This window comes from Salmo salar, chromosome 17, assembly GCF_965601325.2.
Source record: "Salmo salar chromosome 17, fSalSal1, whole genome shotgun sequence".
Taxonomy (NCBI): domain Eukaryota; kingdom Metazoa; phylum Chordata; class Actinopteri; order Salmoniformes; family Salmonidae; genus Salmo; species Salmo salar.
The window spans coordinates 64,090,225-64,113,609 of record NC_138307.1 but is presented as its reverse complement, the minus strand read 5'-3'; the positions used below and the strand labels follow the sequence as shown (position 1 = coordinate 64,113,609).

General features: G+C 45.3%; 1 protein-coding gene across 4 annotated transcripts in view; it reads right to left on the bottom strand.

The window, feature by feature from the left end:
• Window positions 1–23,385, bottom strand: part of LOC106576444 (ankyrin repeat and sterile alpha motif domain-containing protein 1B) — a 324,199-nt gene that overhangs the window by 252,658 nt on the left and 48,156 nt on the right. For all 4 annotated transcript variants that reach the window (XM_082964025.1, XM_045699996.2, XM_082964026.1 and 1 more), the window contains exons 2-3: window positions 16,243–16,323; window positions 14,638–14,794 (exon numbers count right to left, since the gene is read on the bottom strand). In XM_082964025.1, the coding sequence (XP_082820151.1) occupies window positions 14,638–14,794; window positions 16,243–16,323 (238 nt within the window). The remainder of the gene's footprint in view (window positions 1–14,637; window positions 14,795–16,242; window positions 16,324–23,385) is intronic.

The following is a 23,385-nucleotide window of genomic DNA, read 5'->3' as shown; positions in this document are numbered from 1 at the left end:
AGCATACGCAGATGACGTTTCTGTGATGGTCAGGATATGCAGGCACTAGAGACTAGTCTGAAGCTGAACGAGGGAGCTTCGTCAGCTAAGGTAAACTGGGGCAAGAGCAAAACTCTTATGTGGGGCATGGGGGGGATAGGGCCCCTCTGATTCCTGGGGGTTTGCAGTGGGGTTGTGAAGGGCTTAAAGTGTTGTGGGTGTACCTAGGCTCAGGGAGGTGGGTCAGGAAGAACTGGGAGGGGCTGTCACAGGCAGTGGTGCCAAGACTGGCCAGGTGGAGGTGGCTCCTGTCCCAAGTGTCATATAGAGGGAGGGTGCTGATAATCAACAACCTGGTGGCATCTTCCCTGTGGCATAAACTGGCTGTCCTCTTGCAACACAAGCTGGTGGACTTTTTCCTGGTCGGGCCATCACTGGCTGAGGGCAGCATTGTTGTACATGTCCATCCACGAATGAGGACAGGGCCTGGTGGAAATGGAGAGCAGGATGTCTGCTTTCCGACTAAAGGCGGTGCAGAGATTGCTGTACCATACTGATGTCGGCTGGAGGGAACCAGCATGGGCGCTGCTGAGGAGAGCTGGCGGACTAGGGTTGGACCGGCAGCTGTTCCTCATGAAGCTGGAGAGGCTGAGTACAGCAGGTCTCTCAGACTTTTACTCAGCAGTGCTGAGGGCCTGGCAGCTGCTAAGGCCCACACGAGAATGGGGTGTGGAGCCCGGGCTGTGGTAGGAGCCTATTTTCCACAACCCAGCCATCCCTTTGAGATCGGTTCAGTCAGCCACCCTGCAGAGGCAACTGATGGCAGGGGGTTTACTAAGGCTGGGTGACCTGAGACTGCTGGGAGAGGAGGGGTGGAAAACCCCGGAAGTCCTGGCACAACAAACAGGAATAACGTCTCTTAGCCTGCTGGAGAGATTCCTGGAGGAGGTCCTGGAGGCACTGTCTGAGCCGGTAAGGGGGGTGTTTGAGAGGCCAAAGGGGGAGGGGCCACCAATGTTTCCGCTACTGCAGGTGACGGCAGAGACTGGGGACTGGCAAGGGGGTCTGGAGGACTTGTTAGATTTTAGGGGTGGGAGGTAAAGCCCTCTACAATCTCTTGTCACGAACCGGCTCGAAGTTAGTAAACAAAAAGGGAGACAACATGGAGATAAGGAATAACAAAATATATTTATTAACTAAAGTAAACTATATACAATTAACAATGGTGTGTGCGTAGTCAGTAACCAGTAGTGTAAGTGAGTGGTTGCGTGCATAAATGTGATAATGAGGGGTGTTGAAAGGTGCCGACGCAAACAAAGAAAACAGCCACAAAAATTCCATAACCAAAATCTATCAGTGTGTCTGCATGGAGAGAGTATTTTCAATGAATGGGGAAGAGGTGTATTTATCCCGGGACACACCCCAACCCAGGTGTGTCCCATTTCGCTGACGACCCTCCGGGCTCCGCCCACCGACATCCTATTAAGTAAAACAAGAGCAAAGAGACAGAATACGGCAAACAGAGTGGGAGAGTCGTCACACACTGCATTAAGGTAAGGAACATTAGGAGCTTAACAGGAGTGAAGGCACATCAGTGGTAGGGAGTATGTGGGGAGGAGAGTATTGTGGGTTTTAGATGGAGGGGGCTCTACAAACCCCCAGTACCAAAGAGGTCAGGGGACCTCCAGTGGAGGGTTCTACGTGGAGCCCTGGTTCCAGGAGATATGGTGTGTCCGGGGGGGCTGTCTGTATAGCTGGGGAAGATGTTCCAGGGTATATGGTGTGTCGGGAAGGGGGGGGCTGTCTGTATAGCTGGGGAAGATGTTCCAGGAGATCTGGTGTGTCGGGGGGGGGGGGCTGTCTGTATAGCTGGGGAAGATGTTCCAGGAGATATGGTGTGTCGGGGGGGCTGTCTGTATAGCTGGGGAAGATGTTCCAGTTAATGAAATTAGAATGTTTCATCTCACTCACTCACGAGAGAGAGACAGAGAGAGAGAGAATGGGCTAACCTTTCCATCCCCTTGTGGGTTCCTGTCTGCAGCATAGAGGGACATGGTTATACACGTGTGTATGTGGCGTCTGTGTGTGTTGCTGAGGTGTATAAGGAGCTTGTCTGGTAGAACAGGGCTTCTCAACCTCGGTCCTGACCCCTCCCCCTGGGTGCACGTTTTGCTTTTTTGCCATAGTACCACACAGCTGATTCAAATAACCAAATCATCATCAAGTTTTTATTATTTAAATCAGCTGTCTAGTGCTATAGCAAAAAACGAAATGTGCACCCAGGAAGAGGAACCAGGACTGAGGTTGAGAACCCCTGTGCACCCAGGAAGAGGAACCAGGACTGAGGTTGAGAACCCCTGTGCACCCAGGAAGAGGAACCAGGACTGAGGTTGAGAACACCTGTGCACCCAGGAAGAGGAACCAGGACTGAGGTTGAGAACCCCTGTGCACCCAGGAAGAGGAACCAGGACTGAGTGTGAGAACACCTGTGCACCCAGGAAGAGGAACCAGGACTGAGTGTGAGAACACCTGTGCACCCAGGAAGAGGAACCAGGACTGAGGTTGAGAACCCCTGTGCACCCAGGAAGAGGAACCAGGACTGAGGTTGAGAACCCATGTGCACCCAGGAAGAGGAACCAGGACTGAGTGTGAGAACACCTGTGCACCCAGGAAGAGGAACCAGGACTGAGGTTGAGAACCCCTGCGGTAGAAGAGGGGGTTGTTTTCCCACAAGAGACACTTCACATGAATGAGGTTCCACTGATTTTCTGCCGGCAGAACCATGTCCAATGCATGCAGAGATGGGTAAATTCAATGGTTACGGCTCACTGACTCATAAACACACAGGTATACACAGACACCTGCATATTCACACAGAATGTATAGGTATACATTACAAACAATAACTCAAATGAAACAAGCATTTAAACTGACACACAACTCTCTCCTGTTTATGCCACATAAGCATAGCATAAACAGCTCTGTGTGTGCATGAATTTGTGTACGGTGTTTATGTGGGTACGTGTGTGTGGGTACGTGTGTGTGTGTGTGTGTGTGTGTTCAGTGTACCCAGTAGTAAACAGTGGGCTCTGCCTGCTTTACAACCATTCCATAACCTCCCATACCCTCCAATAAACTCCCACTAAAGAACTGACACAGCTTCTAGCCTGTTAACCATCTCTCTCTTTCTACCTCCATGCTTCAGTCTCCCTTTCTGTCCTCTTACCTTTCTGTCTTATTCTATGTCTGGAATGCTTCTTCTTTCTCTCTCTCCCTCCCTCCTCTATACCTCCCTCTATACCTACCAACCTCCCTCCCTCCTCTATACCTACCAACCTCCCTCCCTCCTCTATACCTACCTACCTCCCTCCCTCCTCTATACCTACCTACCTCCCTCCCTCCTCTATACCTACCTACCTCCCTCCCTCCTCTATACCTCCCTCCCTCCTATACCTCCCTCCTCTATACCTCCCTCCTCTATACCTACCAACCTCCCTCCCTCCTCTATACCTACCACCTCCCTCCCTCCTCTATACCTCCCTCCTCTATACCTCCCTCCTCTATACCTACCAACCTCCCTCCCTCCTCTATACCTACCAACCTCCCTCCCTCCTCTATACCTACCTACCTCTCTCCCTCCTCTATACCTACCTCCCTCCTCTATACCTCCCTCCTCTATACCTACCTACCTCCCTCCCTCCTCTATACCTCCCTCCTCTATACCTACCAACCTCCCTACCTCCTCTATACCTCCCTCCTCTATACCTACCAACCTCCCTCCCTCCTCTATACCTACCAACCTCCCTCCCTCCTCTATACCTACCAACCTCCCTCCCTCCTCTATACCTACCTCCCTCCTCTATACCTCCCTCCTCTATACCTACCAACCTCCCTCCCTCCTCTATACCTACCTACCTACCTCCCTCCCTCTATACCTACCTCCCTCCCTCCTCATACCTACCTCCCTCCTCCTCATACCTACCTACCTCCCTCCCTCCTCTATACCTACCTACCTCCCTCCCTCCTCTATACCTACCTACCTCCCTCCCTCCTCTATACCTACCTACCTCCCTCCCTCCTCTATACCTACCTACCTACCTCCCTCCATACCTCCCTCTATACCTACCAACCTCCCTCCCTCCTCTATACCTACCTCCCTCCCTCCCTCCTATACCTACCAATCTCCCTACCTCCCTCCCTCTATACCTACCTCCCTCCTCTATACCTACCAACCTCCCTCCCTCCTCTATACCTACCTACCTCCCTCCCTCCTCTATACCTACCTACCTCCCTCCCTCTATACCTACCTACCTCCCTCCCTCTATACCTACCTACCTCCTCTATACCTCCCTCCCTCCTCTATACCTCCCTCCCTCCTCTATACCTCCCTCCCTCCTCTATACCTCCCTCCCTCCTCTATACCTCCCTCCCTCCTCTATACCTCCCTCCTCTATACCTCCCTCCTCTATACCTCCCTCCTCTATACCTACCTCCTCTATACCTACCTCCCTCCCTCCTCTATACCTACCTCCCTCCCTCCTCTATACCTACCTCCCTCCCTCCTCTATACCTACCTCCCTCCCTCCTCTATACCTACCTCCCTCCCTCCTCTATACCCACCTCCCTCCCTCCTCTATACCCACCCACCTCCCTCCCTCCTCTATACCTACCCACCTCCCTCCCTCCTCTATACCCACCCACCTCCCTCCCTCCTCTATACCTACCTACCTCCCTCCTCTATACCTACCTCCCTCCCTCCTCTATACCTACCTCCCTCCCTCCTCTATACCCACCCACCTCCCTCCCTCCTCTATAGCCACCCACCTCCCTCCCTCCTCTATAGCCACCCACCTCCCTCCCTCCTCTATAGCCACCCACCTCCCTCCCTCCTCTATAGCCACCCACCTCCCTCCCTCCTCTATAGCCACCCACCTCCCTCCCTCCTCTATAGCCACCCACCTCCCTCCCTCCTCTATAGCCACCCACCTCCCTCCCTCCTCTATAGCCACCCACCTCCCTCCCTCCTCTATAGCCACCCACCTCCCTCCCTCCTCTATAGCCACCCACCTCCCTCCCTCCTCTATAGCCACCCACCTCCCTCCCTCCTCTATACCTACCTCCCTCCCTCCTCTATACCTCCCTCCTCTATACCTACCTACCTCCTCTATACCTCCCTCCTCTATACCTACCAACCTCCCTCCCTCCTCTATACCTACCTACCTCCCTCCCTCCTCTATACCTACCTACCTCCCTCCCTCCTCTATACCTACCTACCTCCCTCCCTCCTCTATACCTACCTACCTCCCTCCCTCCTCTATACCTACCTACCTCCCTCCCTCTATACCTCCCTCCCTCCTCTATACCTCCCTCCCTCCTCTATACCTACCTACCTCCCTCCCTCCTCTATACCTACCTCCCTCCCTCCTCTATACCTACCTCCCTCCCTCCTCTATACCTACCTCCCTCCCTCCTCTATACCTACCTCCCTCCCTCCTCTATACCTCCCTCCTCTATACCTACCTCCCTCCCTCCTCTATACCTCCCTCCCTCCTCTATACCTACCCACCTCCCTCCCTCCTCTATACCTACCTACCTCCCTCCCTCCTCTATACCTACCCACCTCCCTCCCCTATCCCTCCCTCCTCTATACCTACCTCCTCTATACCTCCCTCCTCTATACCTACCTCCTCTCCTCCCTCCTCTATACCTACCTACCTCCCTCCCTCCCTCCTCTATACCTCCCTCCCTCCCTCCCTCCTCTATACCTACCTACCTCCCTCCCTCCTCTATACCTACCTCCCTCCCTCCCTCCTCTATACCTACCTACCTCCCTCCCTCCTCTATACCTACCTACCTCCCTCCCTCCTCTATACCTACCTCCCTCCCTCCCTCCTCTATACCTACCTCCCTCCCTCCCTCCCCCTCCCTCCTCTATACCTACCTCCCTCCCTCCCTCCTCTATACCTACCTCCCTCCCTCTTCTATACCTACCTACCTACCTACCTACCTCTCCTCTCTCTCCCCCGGTCTTTCTCCATAGTAAAACCAAACAGCTTCATGTTACTCCTGCATGATCTTTTTATTGGTTTTATTTAACTAGGCAAGTCAGTTATTGCATCCTCCAATAAAACTGTAGTAAACACCAGCATGACAATCCACCCCCCCCCCCCCCCCCCAACACGAGTAATGGAGTGTGTGGCCACTGTAACATAATTCAGGTGGGGTAATGTGTAGAGAATGGCCCAGCGCTGTAAGTCTTGATGATGAGTGTGTTGTTTAGTGGATACTATATCTTGGTGACTAGTGTAATATATACAGGGTGTTTAGTGGATACTATATCTTGGTGACTCGTGTAATATATACAGGGTGTTGTTTAGTGGATACTATATCTTGGTGACTCGTGTAATATATACAGGGTGTTGTTTAGTGGATACTATATCTTGGTGACTCGTGTAATATATAAAGGGTGTTTAGTGGATACTATATCTTGGTGACTCGTGTAATATATACAGGGTGTTGTTTAGTGGATACTATATCTTGGTGACTCGTGTAATATATACAGGGTGTTGTTTAGTGGATACTATATCTTGGTGACTCGTGAATATATACAGGGTGTTTAGTGGATACTATATCTTGGTGACTAGTGTAATATATACAGGGTGTTGTTTAGTGGATACTATATCTTGGTGACTCGACCGGTGTGAGGATACTATACAGGGTGTCGTGTTTAGTGGATACTATATCTTGGTGACTAGTGTAATATATACAGGGTGTTGTTTAGTGGATACTATATCTTGGTGACTAGTGTAATATATACAGGGTACTGTTTCGTGAATACTATATCTTGGTGACTCGTGTAATATATACAGGGTGTTGTTTAGTGAATACTATATCTTGGTGACTCGTGTAATATATACAGGGTGTTTAGTGGATACTATATCTTGGTGACTCGTGTAATATATACAGGGTGTTGTTTAGTGGATACTATATCTTGGTGACTAGTGTAATATATACAGGGTGTTGTAGTGGATACTATATCTTGGTGACTAGTGTAATATATACAGGGTGTTGTTTCGTGAATACTATATCTTGGTGACTAGTGTAATATATACAGGGTGTTATTTAGTGAATACTATATCTTGGTGACTCGTAATATATACAGGGTGTTTAGTGGATACTATATCTTGGTGACTAGTGTAATATATATACAGGGTACTGTTTCTGGCGCAGGCAGTGTATTGCCAAGATAAATCGTAGCCACACACACAACAATATTGTGTAAATAATCTGTGACTCACATACAGTTGAAGTCGGAAGTTTACATACACCTTAGCAAAATACATTTAAACTCAGTTTTTCACAATTACTGACATTTAATCCTAGTAAGAATTCCCTGTCTTAGGTCAGTTAGGATCACCACTTTATTTTAAGAATGTGAAATTGTGAAATGTAAGAATAATAGAGAGATGATTTATTTCAGCTTTTTCTTTCATCACATTCCCAGTGGGTCAGAAGTTTACATACACTCAATTAGTATTTGGTAGCATTGCCTTTAATTGTTTAACATGGGTCAAACGTTTCGGGTAGCCTTCCACAAGCTTCCCACAATAAGTTGGGTGAATTTTAGCCCATTCCTCCTGACAGAGCTGGTGTAACGGAGTCAGGTTTGCAGGCCTCGTTGCTCGCACACACTTTTTCAGTTCTGCCCACACATTTTCTATGGGATTGAGGTCAGGGCTTTGTGATGCCACTCCAATACCTTGTCTTTGTTGTCCTTAAGCCATTTTGACACAACTTTGGAAGTATGCTTTGGTCATTGTCCATTTGGAAGACCCATTTGCGACCAAGCTTTAACTTCCTGACTGATGTCTTGAGATGTTGCTTCAACATATCCACATACATTTCCTTCCTCATGAAGCTATCTATTTTGTGATGTGCACCAGTCCCTTCTGCAAGAAAGCTCGGTTGGGATGGTGTTCTTCAGCTTGCAAGTCTCCCCCTTTTTCCTCCAAACATACGATGGTCATTATGGCCAAACAGTTCTATTTTTGTTTCATCAGACCAGAGGACATTTCTCCAAAAAGTACGATCTTTGTCCCCATGTGCAGTTGCAAACCGTAGTCTGGCTTTTTTATGGTGGTTTTGGAACAGCGGCTTCTTCCTTGCTGAGCAGCCTTTCAAGTTATGTCGATATAGGACTCGTTTCACTGTGGATATAGATACTTTTGTACCTGTTTCCTCCAGCATCTTCACAAGGTCATTTGCTGTTGTTCTGGGATTGATTTGCACTTTTCACACCAAAGTACGTTCATCTCTAGGAGACAGAACGCGTCTCCTTCCTGAGTGGTATGATGGCTGCGTGGTCCCATGGTGTTTATACTTGCGTACTATTGTTTGTACAGACGAACATGGTACCTTCAGGCGTTTGGAAATTGCTCCCAAGGATGAACCAGACTTGTGGAGGTCTACGATTTCTGAGGTCTTGGGAAAATCAAAAGAAATCAGCCATGATGTCAAGCAAAGAGGCACTGAGTTTGAAGGTAGGCCTTGAAATACATCCACAGGTACACCTCCAATAGGCTAACTGACATAATTTGAGACAATCAGAAGCTTCTAAAGCCATGACATCATTTTCTGGAATTTTCCAAGCTGTTTAAAGGCACAGTCAACTTAGTGTATGTAAACTTCTGACCCACTGGAATTGTGATGCAGTGAATTATAAGTGAAATAATCTGTCTGTAAACAATTGTTGTAAAAATTACTTGTGTGATGCACAAAGTAGATGTCCTAAGTCACTTACCAAAACTATAGTTTGTTAATAAGAAATTTGTGGAGTGGTTGAAAAACGAGTTTTAACGACTCCAACCTAAGTGTATGTAAACTTCCGACTTCAACTGTGGCCAAAGACAAATACAGACACTTACTCTGTGTGAAAACATAACACACACACACACACACACACAATATGTCTGCTCCAAGACATAGGCCTATTACAGCATCACTCTACGATTAACTACTTGTCCTGGCTCATCGTCATGCATCGCTCTGTGAGCGTCTAGATTGCCTAGCATCTTGTTTTCTCCTTCGCAAAAACAAAACACCCATTAGTCGTGACATCATCAATATGCTGCTGTGAAGCAAGCTTGTTTTTGGATAACATGGTACAGTGTAGAACAGAATGTAGTACAGAATAGTGTAGAACAGAATAATATAGAACAGAACAGTGTGTAGTACAGAATTAGAGGTCGACCGATTAATCGGTAATTGTCATTTTTGGATGCCAATTATGGCCGATTATATTGCATTCCACGAGGAAACTGCGTGGCAGGCTGACCACCTGTTACGCGAGGGCAGCAAGAAGCCAAGGTAAGTTGCTAGCTAGCATTAAACTTAGCTATCATTAAACTTATCTTATAAAAAACGATCAATCTTCACGTAATCACTAGTTAACTACACATGGTTGATGATATTACTAGGTTAACTAGCTTGACCTGCGTTGCAAATAATCAATGCGGTGCCTGTTAATTTATCATTGAATCACAGCCTACTTTGCCAAACGTGGGATGATTTAACAAAAGCGCATTCGCGAAAAAAGTACAAACGTGCCACAAATGTACCAAACCATAAACTTCAATGCCTTTCTTAAAATCAATAGAAGCATATTTTTTAAACCTGCATATTTAGTTAAAAGAAATTCATGTTAGCAGGCAATATTAACTAGGGAAATTGTGTCACTTCTCTTGCGTTCATTGCACGCAGAGTCAGGGTATATGCAACAGTTTGGGCCGCCTGGCTCATTGCAAACTAATTTGCTAGAATTTTACATAATTATGACATAACATTGAAGGTTGTGCAATGTAACAGCAATATTTAGACTTAGGGTTGCCGCCCGTTCGATAAAATACGGAACGGTTCCGTATTTCACTGAAAGAATAAATGTTTGGTTTTCGAAATGATAGCTTCCGGATTTGACCATATTAATGACCAACGGCTCGTATTTGTGTGTTTATTATATTATAATTAAGTCTATGATTTGATAGAGCAGTCTGACTGAGCGGTGGTAGTCGGCAGCAGGCTCGTAAGCATTCATTCAAACTTTACTGCGTGTGCCAGCAGCTCTTAGCAATGCTTGCTTCACAGTGCTGTTTATTAATTCAAGCCTATCAACTCCTGAGATTAGGCTGGCAATACTAAAGTGCCTATTAGAACATCCAATAGTCAAAGGTATATGAAATAAAAATGGTATAGAGAGAAATAGTCAATGCATCATAATTCCTATAATAACTACAACCTAAAACTACTTAACTGGGAATATTGAACCACCAGCTTTCATATGTTCTCATGTTCTGAGCAAGGAACTTAAACGTTAGCTTTTTTACATGGCACATATTTCTTCTTCTCCAACACTTTCTTCTCCAACACGCATTATTTAAACCAAATTGAGCATGTTCCATGTTATATAAAAATAATTTGTAAAAAAAATTGGCCGATTAATCGGGTATCGGCGGGGTTTTAGGTCCTCCAATAATCGGTAATGAAAAATCAGAATCGGTCGACCTCTATATAGAATAGTGTAGAACAGAACAGTGTGTGGTATAGTGTAGTACAGAAGTGTGTGTAGTACAGAAGTGTGTGTAGTACAGAAGTGTGTGTAGTACAGAATAGTGTGTAGAACAGAATAGTGCAGAACAGTGTGTAGTATAGTGTAGAACAGAATAGTGTGTAGTAAAGAACAGTATAGTGTGTAGTACAGAATAGTGTAGAAGAGTAGTATAAAACAGAAGTGTGTAGTACATAAGTGTAGTACAGAATAGTGTGTCGAACAGAATAGCGTGTAATACAAAAGTGTGTAGTACAGAATAGTGTGTAGTACAGAATAGTGCAGAACAGTGTGTGGTACAGTACAGTGTAAAACAGAACAGTGTGTAGTTCAGAATAGTGTAGTACAGAAGTGTAGAACAGTAGTGTGTAGTACAGAACAGTGTGTCGTACAGAATAGTGTAGAACAGAAGAGTGTGTCAAACAGAAGTGTGTAGTAAAGAATAGTGTGTAGTACAGAATAGTGTAGAGTACAGAATAGGGTGTAAAAATTAGTGTGTAGTAAAGATTAGTGTGTAGTGCAGATCAGACCAGTGTAGTATAGTGTAGAACAGAACAGTGTGTAGTTGTGTGTAGTTTCCTAGCCACCGTGCTTCTTTCACATGCATTGCTTGCTGTTTGGGGTTTTAGGCTGGGTTTCTGTACAGCACTTTGAGATATCAGCTGATGTACGAAGGGCTATATAAATACATTTGATTTGATTTACAGAAGTGTAGAACAGAAGTGTGTAATATAGTATAGAAAATAAGTGTCGAACAGAACAGTGTGTAGTACAGAAGTGTGTAGTAAAGAATAGTGTGTAGTAAAGAAGTGTGGAACAGTACAGTGTAGTACAGAAGTGTGTTGTACAGAATAGTGTAGAACAGTGTGTAGTAAAGAAGTTTAGAACAGAACAGTGTGTATTACAGAATAGTGTAGAACAGAAGTGTGTGTATAGAACAGAATAGTGTGTAGTACAGAACATGTGTAGTACAGAATAGCGTGTAGTACAGAATAGTGTGTAGTACAGAATAGTTTGTAATAAAGTATAGTGTCGAACAGAACAGTGTGTAGCAGAGGTGTGGACTCGAGTCACGTGACTTGGACTCGAGTCAGAAATATGATGACTTGCAACTCGATTTTGACACCAATGACTCGGGACTTGACTTGGACTTGAGCCTTATGACTCGACCTGACTTGATACCCTCCCCTAGCCCAAATATTAAAATGACGCTATTAAAAAAAGTGTGCAGTGCATCAACTCTTAATTTAACGGATTACAGTTTGAATCGCACAGCAGCCAATCAAATTGTGCCAGCTAAGAAAAAGTTGTGCGTGGCAGTGCAGAGGAACGTCGGCGGGTGAATTCAGATGGAGCCCTTGGAAAGATGATTCCCAAAATGATTATTTTCGGATATAAAGACGACACTGTATCAACAAATGGTTTGCAACTTGCAAAACATGCAGGAAGAAAATTACAGATGGAGGCGCAACAATTTCCAACTTTTTTTTACATTTGAAGCTGCACAAAGAACAGTAAGTCATGGCTAATATAGCCGACAGCTATATATTTCATTACTTTAATAGTGTATCATGTAGGCTAACGTAACGTTAAATCAATGAGCCTCCACACAGTCAGTCAGTGCGGGAACGTGATCATAGCACCCAGGATTGAGCTATAACTGGCTAGGCAGTTGGTAGCCTAAATCCTGCCTGATGTTACTGCTGTTCCTAGAACCACTGACATACGTTAGCCTACTGTAACCACACAGAGAGAGAGTGTGTGTAAGATTGGGCGATTGTGTACAAGTCTACATTGCCCCATAGCGATCCTCGATAGTCGATCACTATGGGGGGGGGGGGGGGGTCTTTCTCATGGCTACCCATGTATTTCCACGGAAATATAACATTTATTTGGAAAGTAATATATATATTTTTTTCTAAAGCGTTCATGATTTGCGTAAATGTAATATACTAAGTATTACTCTTGTTAAAAATATGAAATGGTATTACATTTGGTAAAGATAAGCATTTCTCTACGGCTGGCCATGCTTTCCTCCTGGCTACCCCAACCCCGACCAACAGCTCGCACCCCCCGCAGCTACTTGCCCAAGCTTCCCCAGCTTCTCCTTCACCCAAATCCAGATAGCAGATGTTCTGAAAGAACTGCAAAACCTGGACCCGTACAAATCAGCTGGGCTAGACAATCTGGACCCTCTCTTTCTAAAATTATCCGCCGCCATTGTTGCAACCCCTATTACCAGTCTGTTCAACCTCTCTTTTGAATAGTCCGAGATCCCTAAAGATTGGAAAGCTGCCGCGGTCATCCCCCTCTTCAAAGGGGGAGACACTGTAGACCCAAACTGTTACAGACCTATATCCATCCTGCCCTGCCTTTCTAAAGTCTTCGAAAGTTGGACGGTTCCAACTTAGATTATGTGGACAACTACAAATACCTAGGTGTCTGGTTAGACTGTAAACTCTCCTTCCAGACTCATATTAAGCATCTCCAATCCAAAATTAAATCTAGAATCGGCTTACTATTTCGCAACAAAGCTTCCTTCACTCATGCCGCCAAACATACCCTCGTAAAACTGACTATCCTACCGATCCTCGACGATGTCATTTACAAAATAGCTTCCAATACTCTACTCAGCAAACTGGATGCAGTCTATCACAGTGCCATCCGTTTTGTCACCAAAGCCCCTTATTCCACCCACCACGGCGACCTGTATGCTCTAGTCGGCTGGCCCTCGCTACATATTCGTCGCCAAACCCACTGGCTCTAGGTCATCTATAAGTCTATGCTAGGTAAAGCTCCGCCTTATCTCAGCTCACTGGTCACGATAACAACACCCACCCGTAGCACGCGCTCCAGCAGGTATATCTCACTGGTCATCCCCAAAGCCAACACCTGCTTTGGCCGCCTTTCCTTCCAGTTCTCTGTTGCCAATGACTGGAACGAATTGCAAAAATCGCTGAAGCAGGAGACTTATATTTCCCTCACTAACTTTAAACATCAGCTATCTGAGCAGCTAACCGATCGCTACAGCAGTACATAGTCCATCTGTAAATAGCCCACCCAATCTACCTACCTCATCCCCATATTGTTTTTATTTACTTTTCTGCTCTTTTGCACACCAGTATTTCTACTTGCACATTACCTTCTGCTCATCTATCACTCCAGTGTTAATTTGCTAAATTGCAATTACTTCTCTACTATGGCCAATTTATTGCCTTACCTCCTCACGCCATTTGTACGCACTGTATATAGACTTTCTTTTGATCTATTGTATTATTAACTGTTTGTTTATTCCATGTGTAACTCTGTTGTTTTTGTCGCAGTTGTAAATGAGAACTTGTTCTCAACTAGCCTACCTGATTAAATAAAGGTGTGTGTGTGTGTGTGTGTGTGTATATGTATGTGTGTATATATATAAATAAAATAGCACATTATGACTTGTTCAGGACTTGAAACTCAAAGTTTAGGATTTGAGACTTGACTCGGGTTTGCCTATCTTGACTTGGGACTTGACTGTTAAGACTTGAGACTTACTTGTGACTTGTAAAACCATGACTTGGTCCCACCTCTGGTGTGTAGTACAGTATAGTGTATAACAGAATAGGGTGTAGTACAGTATAGCGTAGAACCGAACAGTGTGTAGTACAGAATAGTGTAGAACCGAACAGTGTGTAGTATAGTGTATAACAGAATAGGGTGTAGTATAGTATATAGTGTACAGAATAGTGTAGTACATAGTGTGTAGAACAGAACAGTGTAGAACAGAATAGTGTGTAGTACAGAATAGTGTGTAGTACAGAATAGTGTGTAGTACAGAACAGTGTAGAACAGAATAGTGTGTAGTACAGAACAGTGTAGAACAGAATAGTGTGTAGTACAGAACAGTATAGTGTGTAGTACATAGTGTATTAAACAGTGTGTAGTATGGAATAGTGTGTAGTACAGAATAGTGTGAAGAACAGAATAGTGTGTAGTACAGAACAGTGTAGAACAGAATAGTGTGTAGTACATAGTGTGTAGTACAGAATAGTGTGTAGTACAGAACAGTGTGTTGTCACCTGCTGGTTGACGCGGCAGTGTGAGGGCCCGTGGTGGACGAGGATACGGACGATGTCGACGTCCCCACGCCAGGCGGCCAGGTGCAAGGGGAAGCAGCCCTTACTGTCTGCCACATTGGTGGAGGCTTCAAACTGGAGCAACTTCAACACCACATCCCTGAGGAAGGGAAGGAGGGGGGAGGAGGAGGGAGAAGGATGGGGGAGAATGGCGGAAGGGGATAGAGAGAGAGGAGAGCAGTAAGGGGAGTGAGAGAGAGCGAGGGAAATAGAGGGAAGAGATGGAATAGAGAGAGAAGGGGAAAGATGGGGCGAGAAAGGCAAGAAAGTGTAGGGAGAGCGAGAGAAAGAAGAGGAGAAACAGAGCGAGAAAGAAAGAAAATGGAAACAGAGCGAGAAGGGGGAGAGAGAAAGAAAAGCATAAGTACTTTACTTGGCCTGAATCATAATTCCATCTGCATAACCAAGGCTGCCTTGAATGTTTATATGTGTGTGGATTCAAATCATTAATAGCATTAGCTGGACTGAAATTAACTCTTCACATTGAAAGAATTCAGTTTGTTGCTTCACCTTTTAGAACGCCACGTTCACATTGTGTGTGTCCCAAATGCCCCCCTATTCCCTATATAGTGCAGTATATAGGGAATAGGGTGCCATTTAGGATGCATACATTGTCAAAACTCAACGGTCTAAAAGTGTACAGTTAAATGGTTAGTTCCCTCCTTGTTCCCCCCTCATCTAAAGTTCTAAATCACTTCTCTAAGTGTGTGTTGGTGACCTTGTTTTTCTCTTGGAGCCTGTACTTTTCACTCTCTCCCTCCCTTTATCTCTGTCTCCTTCTCTCTCCCCCCCCAACTCTCCCTCTCTCTCCTCTACTGCAGCTGTTCTAAACAAGGAAATACACATTATGGCCTCCAAAGCACAGCGTAAATCCGACAGTTTGGCTGAGCAGGGCTAGCTGTCAGACTCATCTTAATCCAACAGTGGGAAAAAGGGATGTGTGTGTGTGTGTGTGTGAGAGAATGTGGAAAGGGGCTGGTGTGTATATGTGTGTAAGAGCTTTTTCAAACGTATGGGAGATTCACAATATATATATTGTTTCTGTTTTTACTAAATCAGCTTTGTTGTACAACTAAAGGTCAATACACTGCATTTCAAACAGTCAGCAATGATCTAATGAATTCAGGACTTGACTAGACTAAATATAAACTTTCTACAACCGTAAGAGCCACTAATAATGTCATTATTTTAATAAAATAGTTTAACGTGCTTTTTTGCATTAAACACTGATCTGGCTTTCAAGTGTTGGTGTGTATGTATAAATGGGAAGGTTAACAGTCACAGCAGAAGAGAAGGAGACGAGACCAAGAAGACTACATGACAACTAGCAGATAAAATAATTACTTGATTCTTGTGATAGACATTTGGAATATCGCAGAAAAACATATAAAATTAATTAGATTCATTTAAATGTATCGCCCACCCCTAGTGTGTGTGTGTGTCTGGAAAAGGCAATCGCATTGCTTTACACTCACAAGCATGCAAGCACACGGACAAACACTTCCTCACCCCCACCAGCCACCTCTCCACATTCACACACACTCTTACCTGTGTCCGTTCAGTGATGCGTGGTGGAGGGGTGTGTAGCCTGAACTGTCTGCACAGTTTACATTCAAGCCTCTCCACATGCTGTGGACACAAGACAGACAGACAGACTTTAAGCCAACACGCACCAAGACACAGTCCTTAGAATTGTATGCTTTCAAATTGAACTTGATCATTTTTTTTGTAATTGAAAATCACACAACAGGCGTCCCTATGTGTTGAGCACATGATCATCACAGACACTTAAGTACACAATATAGAAACCCTTTTCTTTTAGCCTGATCACAGATCTGTTTGTGCCTGAGCCACATCACAATGACCATCGGAGTCAGAAAGACAGTGCAAACAGATCTGGGACCAGTCTACCATTCTTCTATGGGATGTGGGACCTCCACAGAGCTGATGAGCATGTAATGGACTCGTTTTGCCATGACCATCGAAGTCTCTCGCTCTCAAGTCAACTTCAATTTAAGGTCTTTATTGGCATGGGAAACATATGTTTACATTGCCAAAGCAAGTGAAATAGATAATAAACAAAAGTGAATTAAACAATAAAAAATGTACAGTAAACATTACTCACAAAAGTTGCAAAATAATAAGACATTTCAAAAGTCAATGTATATACAGTTGAAGTCGGAAGTTAACATACACTTAGGTTGGAGTCATTAACTTGTTTTTCAACCACTCCACAAATTACTTGTTAACAAACTATAGTTTTGGCAAGTCGGTTAGGACATCTACTTTGTGACACAAGTCATTTTTCCAACAATTGTTTACAGACAGATTATTTAACTTTTAATTCACTGTATCACAATTCCAGTGGGTCAGAAATGTACACACACTAAGTTGACTGTGCCTTAAAACAGCTTGGAAAATTCCAGAAAATGATGTCATGGCTTTAGAAGCTTCTGATAGGCTAATTGAGATCATTTAAGTCAATTTTGAGGTGTACCTGTGGATGTATTTCCAGGCCTACCTTCAAACTCAGTGCCTCTTTGCTTGACATCATGGGAAAATCTAAAGAAATCAGCCATAAATTGTAGACCTCCACAAGTCTGGTTCATCCTTGGGAGAAATTTCCAAACGCCTGAAGGTACCACGTTCATCTGTACAAACAATAGTACGCAAGTATAAACACCATGGGACCACACAGCCGTCATACTGCTCAGGAAGGAGACACGTTCTGTCTCCTAGAGATGAACGTACTTTGGTGCGAAAAGTGCAAATCAATCCCAGAACAACAGCAAAGGACCTTGTGAAGATGCTGGAGGAAACAGGTACAAAAGTATCTGTATCCACAGTAGAACGAGTCCTATATCGACATAACCTGAAAGGCCGCTCAGCAAGGAAGAAGCTACTGCTCCAAAACCGCCATAAAAAAGCCAGACTACGGTTTGCAACTGCACATGGGAACAAAGATCATACTTTTTGGAGAAATGTCCTCTGGTCTGATGAAAGAAAAACATAACTGTTTGCCATAATGACCATTTTATACAGATAACGAGCTGAGATTAGGAGCACACTCTTAAAGGGAGTGCTCCTAACCGCAGCTTGTTACCTGTATAAAAGACACCTGTCCACAGAAGCAATCAATCAATCAGATTCCAAACTCTCCACCATGGCCAAGACCAAAGAGCTCTCCAAGGATGTCAGGGACAAGATTGTAGACCTACACAAGGCTGGAATGGGCTACAAGACCATCGCCAAGCAGCTTGGTGAGAAGGTGACAACAGTTGGTGCGATTATTCGCAAATGGAAGAAACACAAAAGAACTGTCAATCTCCCTCGGCCTGGGGCTCCATGCAAGATCTCACCTCGTGGGGTTGCAATGATCATGAGAACGGTGAGGAATCAGCCCAGAACTACACGGGAGGATCTTGTCAATGATCTCAAGGCAGCTGGGACCATAGTCACCAAGAAAACAATTGGTAACACACTACGCCGTGAAGGACTGAAATCCTGCAGCGCCCGCAAGGTCCCCCTGCTCAAGAAAGCACATATACATGCCCGTCTGAAGTTTGCCAATGAACATCTGAATGATTCAGAGGACAACTGGGTGAAAGTGTTGTGGTCAGATGAGACCAAAATGGAGCTCTTTGGCATCAACTCAACTCACCATGTATGGAGGAGGAATGCTGCCTATGACCCCAAGAACACCATCTCCACCGTCAAACATGGAGGTGGAAACATTATGCTTTGGGGGTGTTTTTCTGCTAAGGGGACAGGACAACTTCACCGCATCAAAGGGAAGATGGATGGGGCCATGTACCGTCAAATCTTGGGTGAGAACCTCCTTCCCTCAGCCAGGGCATTGAAAATGGGTCGTGGATGGGTATTCCAGCATGACAATGACCCAAAACACACGGCCAAGGCAACAAAGGAGTGGCTCAAGAAGAAGCACATTAAGGTCCTGGAGTGGCCTAGCCAGTCTCCAGACCTTAATCCCATAGAAAATCTGTGGAGGGAGCTGAAGGTTCGAGTTGCCACACGTCAGCCTCGAAACCTTATTGACTTGGCGAAGATATGCAAAGAGGAGTGGGACAAAATCCCTCCTGAGATGTGTGGAAACCTGGTGGCCAACTACAAGAAATGTCTGACCTCTGTGATTGCCAACAAGGGTTTTGCCACCAAGTACTAAGTCATGTTTTGCAGAGGGGTGAAATACTTATTTCCCTCATTAAAATGCAAATCAATTTCTAACATTTTTGACATGCTTTTTTCTGGATATTTTTGTTGTTATTCTGTCTCTCACTGTTCAAATAAACCTACCATTAAAATGATAGACTAATCATTTCTTTGTAAGTGGGCAAACGTACAAAATCAGCAGGGGATCAAATACTTTTTTGCCCCACTGTACATTTTTACATTTACATTTAAGTCATTTAGCAGACGCTCTTATCCAGAGCGACTTACAGTAGTGAATGCATACATTTCATGCATTTTTTTTTTGTACTGGCCCCCCGTGGGAATCGAACCCACAACCCTGGCGTTGCACACACCATGCTCTACCAACTGAGCCACAGGGAAGGCTACATACAACCTTCACATAAACACTCCTCACACGAACAACACTCTGATACACACACACACACACACACACACACACACACAGTGACTGTATGAGAGAGTGTATGAGTCCTTTAGGTGGGACCAGGTGTGAGATGATATGGGGTGACTGGCCAGTGCCCACAACCAAGAGCCTTTAAATAAAAGTGCAATCTGTAAATTTGAGAAAACAAAATAAAAATCACACAAAAATATGGGTGTTTGTTCACACACCTTGGGTAGTTCCTCCATGGAGGACCATTCAGAACAAGGAACTAAGACTGGTACTGGTACTCCACAAAATGAGGTAATGGGTCTCAGACCTTTATCACAGGGCTAAGAGTTTTAATTTCACATTCTACGTTCTATTCAAGTTCCCATTGAATTCTAGCCCACATTCTATATCCTAGACTGCATTCTGTCACAATTTATTAAATTCAACATATTATTTTTCACATTCTACTTCATGCTATTTCACGTTCTACACTCTAGTCTATTGCACATGCAACATTCTATATTCTACTTCCCATTCTATTTCATGTTCTACATTCTATTTCAACAGTCTTATATTTTCCATCTGGCATTCTATTGCACATTCCACAGCCAATTCCCTAGTCTTCCCCACGCATTGTCGTGCAGTGGGCTCTATTCTCTTCTACTGTGCTTTCACTATGCGCACAAAAGGCAAGAAGCAGTCCTAAATTGAATTAGGGAGAAACATTAGATAAGAAATACATGTAAACATTCTTGTAGACTAGACGTCTGCTTATTTGGAGATTAGAGAAATATGCAGACTATGTCCTGTCTAGTGCCCTTAGACACAACCTCTCTCCGCCACTCCCTCTCTCCGCCACTCCCTCTCTCCGTCACCCCCCCTCTCCGCCACTCCCTCTCTCATTTTTACATTTACATTTAAGTCATTTAGCAGACGCTCTTATCCAGAGCGACTTACAGTAGTGAATGCATACATTTCATGCATTTTTTTTTTTTGTACTGGCCCCCCGTGGGAATCGAACCCACAACCCTGGCGTTGCACACACCATGCTCTACCAACTGAGCCACAGGGAAGGCTACATACAACCTTCACATAAACACTCCTCCTCTCTCCGTCTCTCCGTCACCCCCTCTCTCCGCCACCCCCCCTCTCCGTCTCCCCCTCTCTCCGTCACCCCCCCTCTCCGTCTCCCCCTCTCTCCCTCTCTCCGTCTCCCCCTCTCTCCGTCACTCCCTCCGCCTCCCCCTCTCTCTGTCTCCCCCCCTCTCCGCCAGTCCCTCTCTCCGTCTCCCCCCCTCTCCGCCAGTCCCTCTCTCCGCCACTCCCCCTCTCCGTCTCTCCGTCACTCCCTCTCTCCGCCACTCCGTCTCTCCGCCACTCCGTCTCTCCGCCACTCCCTCTCTCCGCCACTCCCTCTCTCCGTCTCCCCCTCTCTCCGTCTCCCCCTCTCTCCGTCTCCCCCTCTCTCCGCCACCCCCCCTCTCCGTCTCCCCCTCTCTCCGTCACCCCCTCTCTCCGTCACTCCCTCTCTCCGCCACTCCGTCTCTCCGCCACTCCGTCTCTCCGCCACTCCCTCTCTCCGCCACTCCCTCTCTCCGTCTCCCCCTCTCTCCGTCTCCCCCTCTCTCCGTCTCCCCCTCTCTCCGCCACCCCCCCTCTCCGTCTCCCCCTCTCTCCGTCACCCCCTCTCTCCGTCACCCCCTCTCTCCGTCACCCCCCCTCTCCGCCACTCCCTCTCTCCGTCTCCCCCTCTCTCCGTCACCCCCTCTCTCCGTCACCCCCCCTCTCCGCCACTCCCTCCGCCTCCCCCTCTCTCTGTCTCCCCCCCCTCTCCGCCAGTCCCTCTCTCCGTCACCCCCCCTCTCCGTCACCCCCCCTCTCCGTCACTCCCCCTCTCCGTCACTCCCCCTCTCCGCCACTCCCCCTCTCCGCCACTCCCCCTCTCCGCCACTCCCTCTCTCCGCCACTCCCTCTCCCCCTCTCTCCGTCTCCCCCTCTCTCCGTCTCCCCCTCTCTCCGTCTCCCCCTCTCTCTGTCTCCCCCTCTCTCCGTCTGTTACCGAAGAAAGTGGACTTCTCAATATTGGTATGTTGGAGAAATGAAGAAAACATAATAAGCTTTTTTGGATGTTACATGAAATGGATAAGCTTTATGGGGAGACTGAACAGAATAGCAGAAGTCTACGTTTGTATGTTTTAAGTCAAAACATGGATCGCCATTTCTTAGGAAAGTCATTTGGAATGTTTAAAAAGAAGGTCAACAGAAGGCATACACTAGTACATTAAGAATTGCATAATAACAGCCTGAATAGTATACAGGTAGGCCAGTCACCACACCTTAACATTCACTTGTCTTCATTTGATATAGATCAAGATAAATCCTTACCAGCTGAATATACAGACCAATAAAATATTGTTTTGTATTAAAACTTCTGAAATATTCTAACACAATATGCAAATAAAACAATATGCATGTGCCTATACTGACAATCTACTTTTCTGGACTCTGGATGAAGCTGGTTGGTAGTGCTGTGCCAGTCATGGAACTTAGGATAAAACATATATTTTTATATTGAAAAAACAACTTATGAATTAATTTATTTTATTCATCCATAACCATCATTTACATGGCTATACGATAATTATGCCAGCCCTAAAAGTTGGTATATTCTGGGGGGCTATCATAACTCTTCATCTTTCTATCTGAAAAACACTACTACCAAGTATAAGGAACACACTTCAGCAGATCTTTTCCAAGATCATCTGAACCAGAACAAATCATTGCCAAGATATCAACAACTGCTTCTGTAAAAGTCTGAAGAACACATCAGAACAAACACACGAAATGTGTTGAATGCACAAGCTTCTGAAGCAAAGATAAGATACATTAATATCCATCACAACCGATATGGATGGTGCAGATATTAAAATGGAGACGAGGAAAAGAGAGAAACCAAATATATACCATGTAAAACCTTGATGAAAGTTAACTTCAGAGAGACATCTGGAAGATGATCCAATGTTAGGTGCATGTTTTACAAAAATATTTCCTAAAGAAAACAAAGGGTGTAACATTGTCCCAGACACCCCCTATCTTTTCATGACTGTAGACACTTCAATTTGGTCTGTATTGCTTCATTAACATCTCACCTTCATAACCAACACTGGGGGACAGCTGCGAGTGGAGAAACAAGCTCTGTGCGCTCCAACAAAAGGCCATGAAATGACTTCTGTTTTTAGACTTGGCCTCCTATTAAAAACGTTTCAAATAAAGCTCCAACATACAGACCTTCAGGATAATTATTAATGTGCTTTCATATGCAAATGACTAACATTAATTGGGCATGATTAGGTTGACTTTCCCACGGAATCGCCCTAGTGGACATGAAAATGTAAGGGACTGGTGTGGAGATCGAAGGAGTGGAAGAAGGAAGACATTCCTCATTTCCTGCTTGTGTGTTATTGGTTGTTGGTACCAGCACTGGAGGAACACACTAATTAACCTGACCTAGGTGGTGGGCTGACACCCACACACAGGCACACACATAATGTCAATATTTTCACACATTCTCAAACTCTTACAGGTATAAATATCACACACACACACACACACACACACACACACACACACACGAGGAAAAGCTCTTTCTACAGCCCAGATTTAATTCACCTCCCATCCCCAGACAGCAGCTCCAGGGCAGTAAATGCTGCTTGAGACACCGTAATGCCATTACCAGACGTGTGTAAGAGACGGGGGTGAAGTCAGTCACACTCATTAGCGTGTGGGTGTAAAGGTTTGAATGCGCACGCATTTAAAAAAAGACACACACAAAGAGACTATACAGTGCATTGAAATGTTGATTCACATATCATATATACAGCATGTATACCGTACCCTAGCAAACAAACACCCACTGAACTTTCACTTCAAAGCTAAGAAGTGTATAGGCATATGCCTCATGGGAAACCACACACTAAATCCAATGGATGAGATGAACAAACACACAAACCCCTACAACACCACAATGTGACATACAGTCTTATAAGCCCATGTGCATGACACTATAATGAAATGAAGAAAGACAAACACACAACCTCAAGCATTTC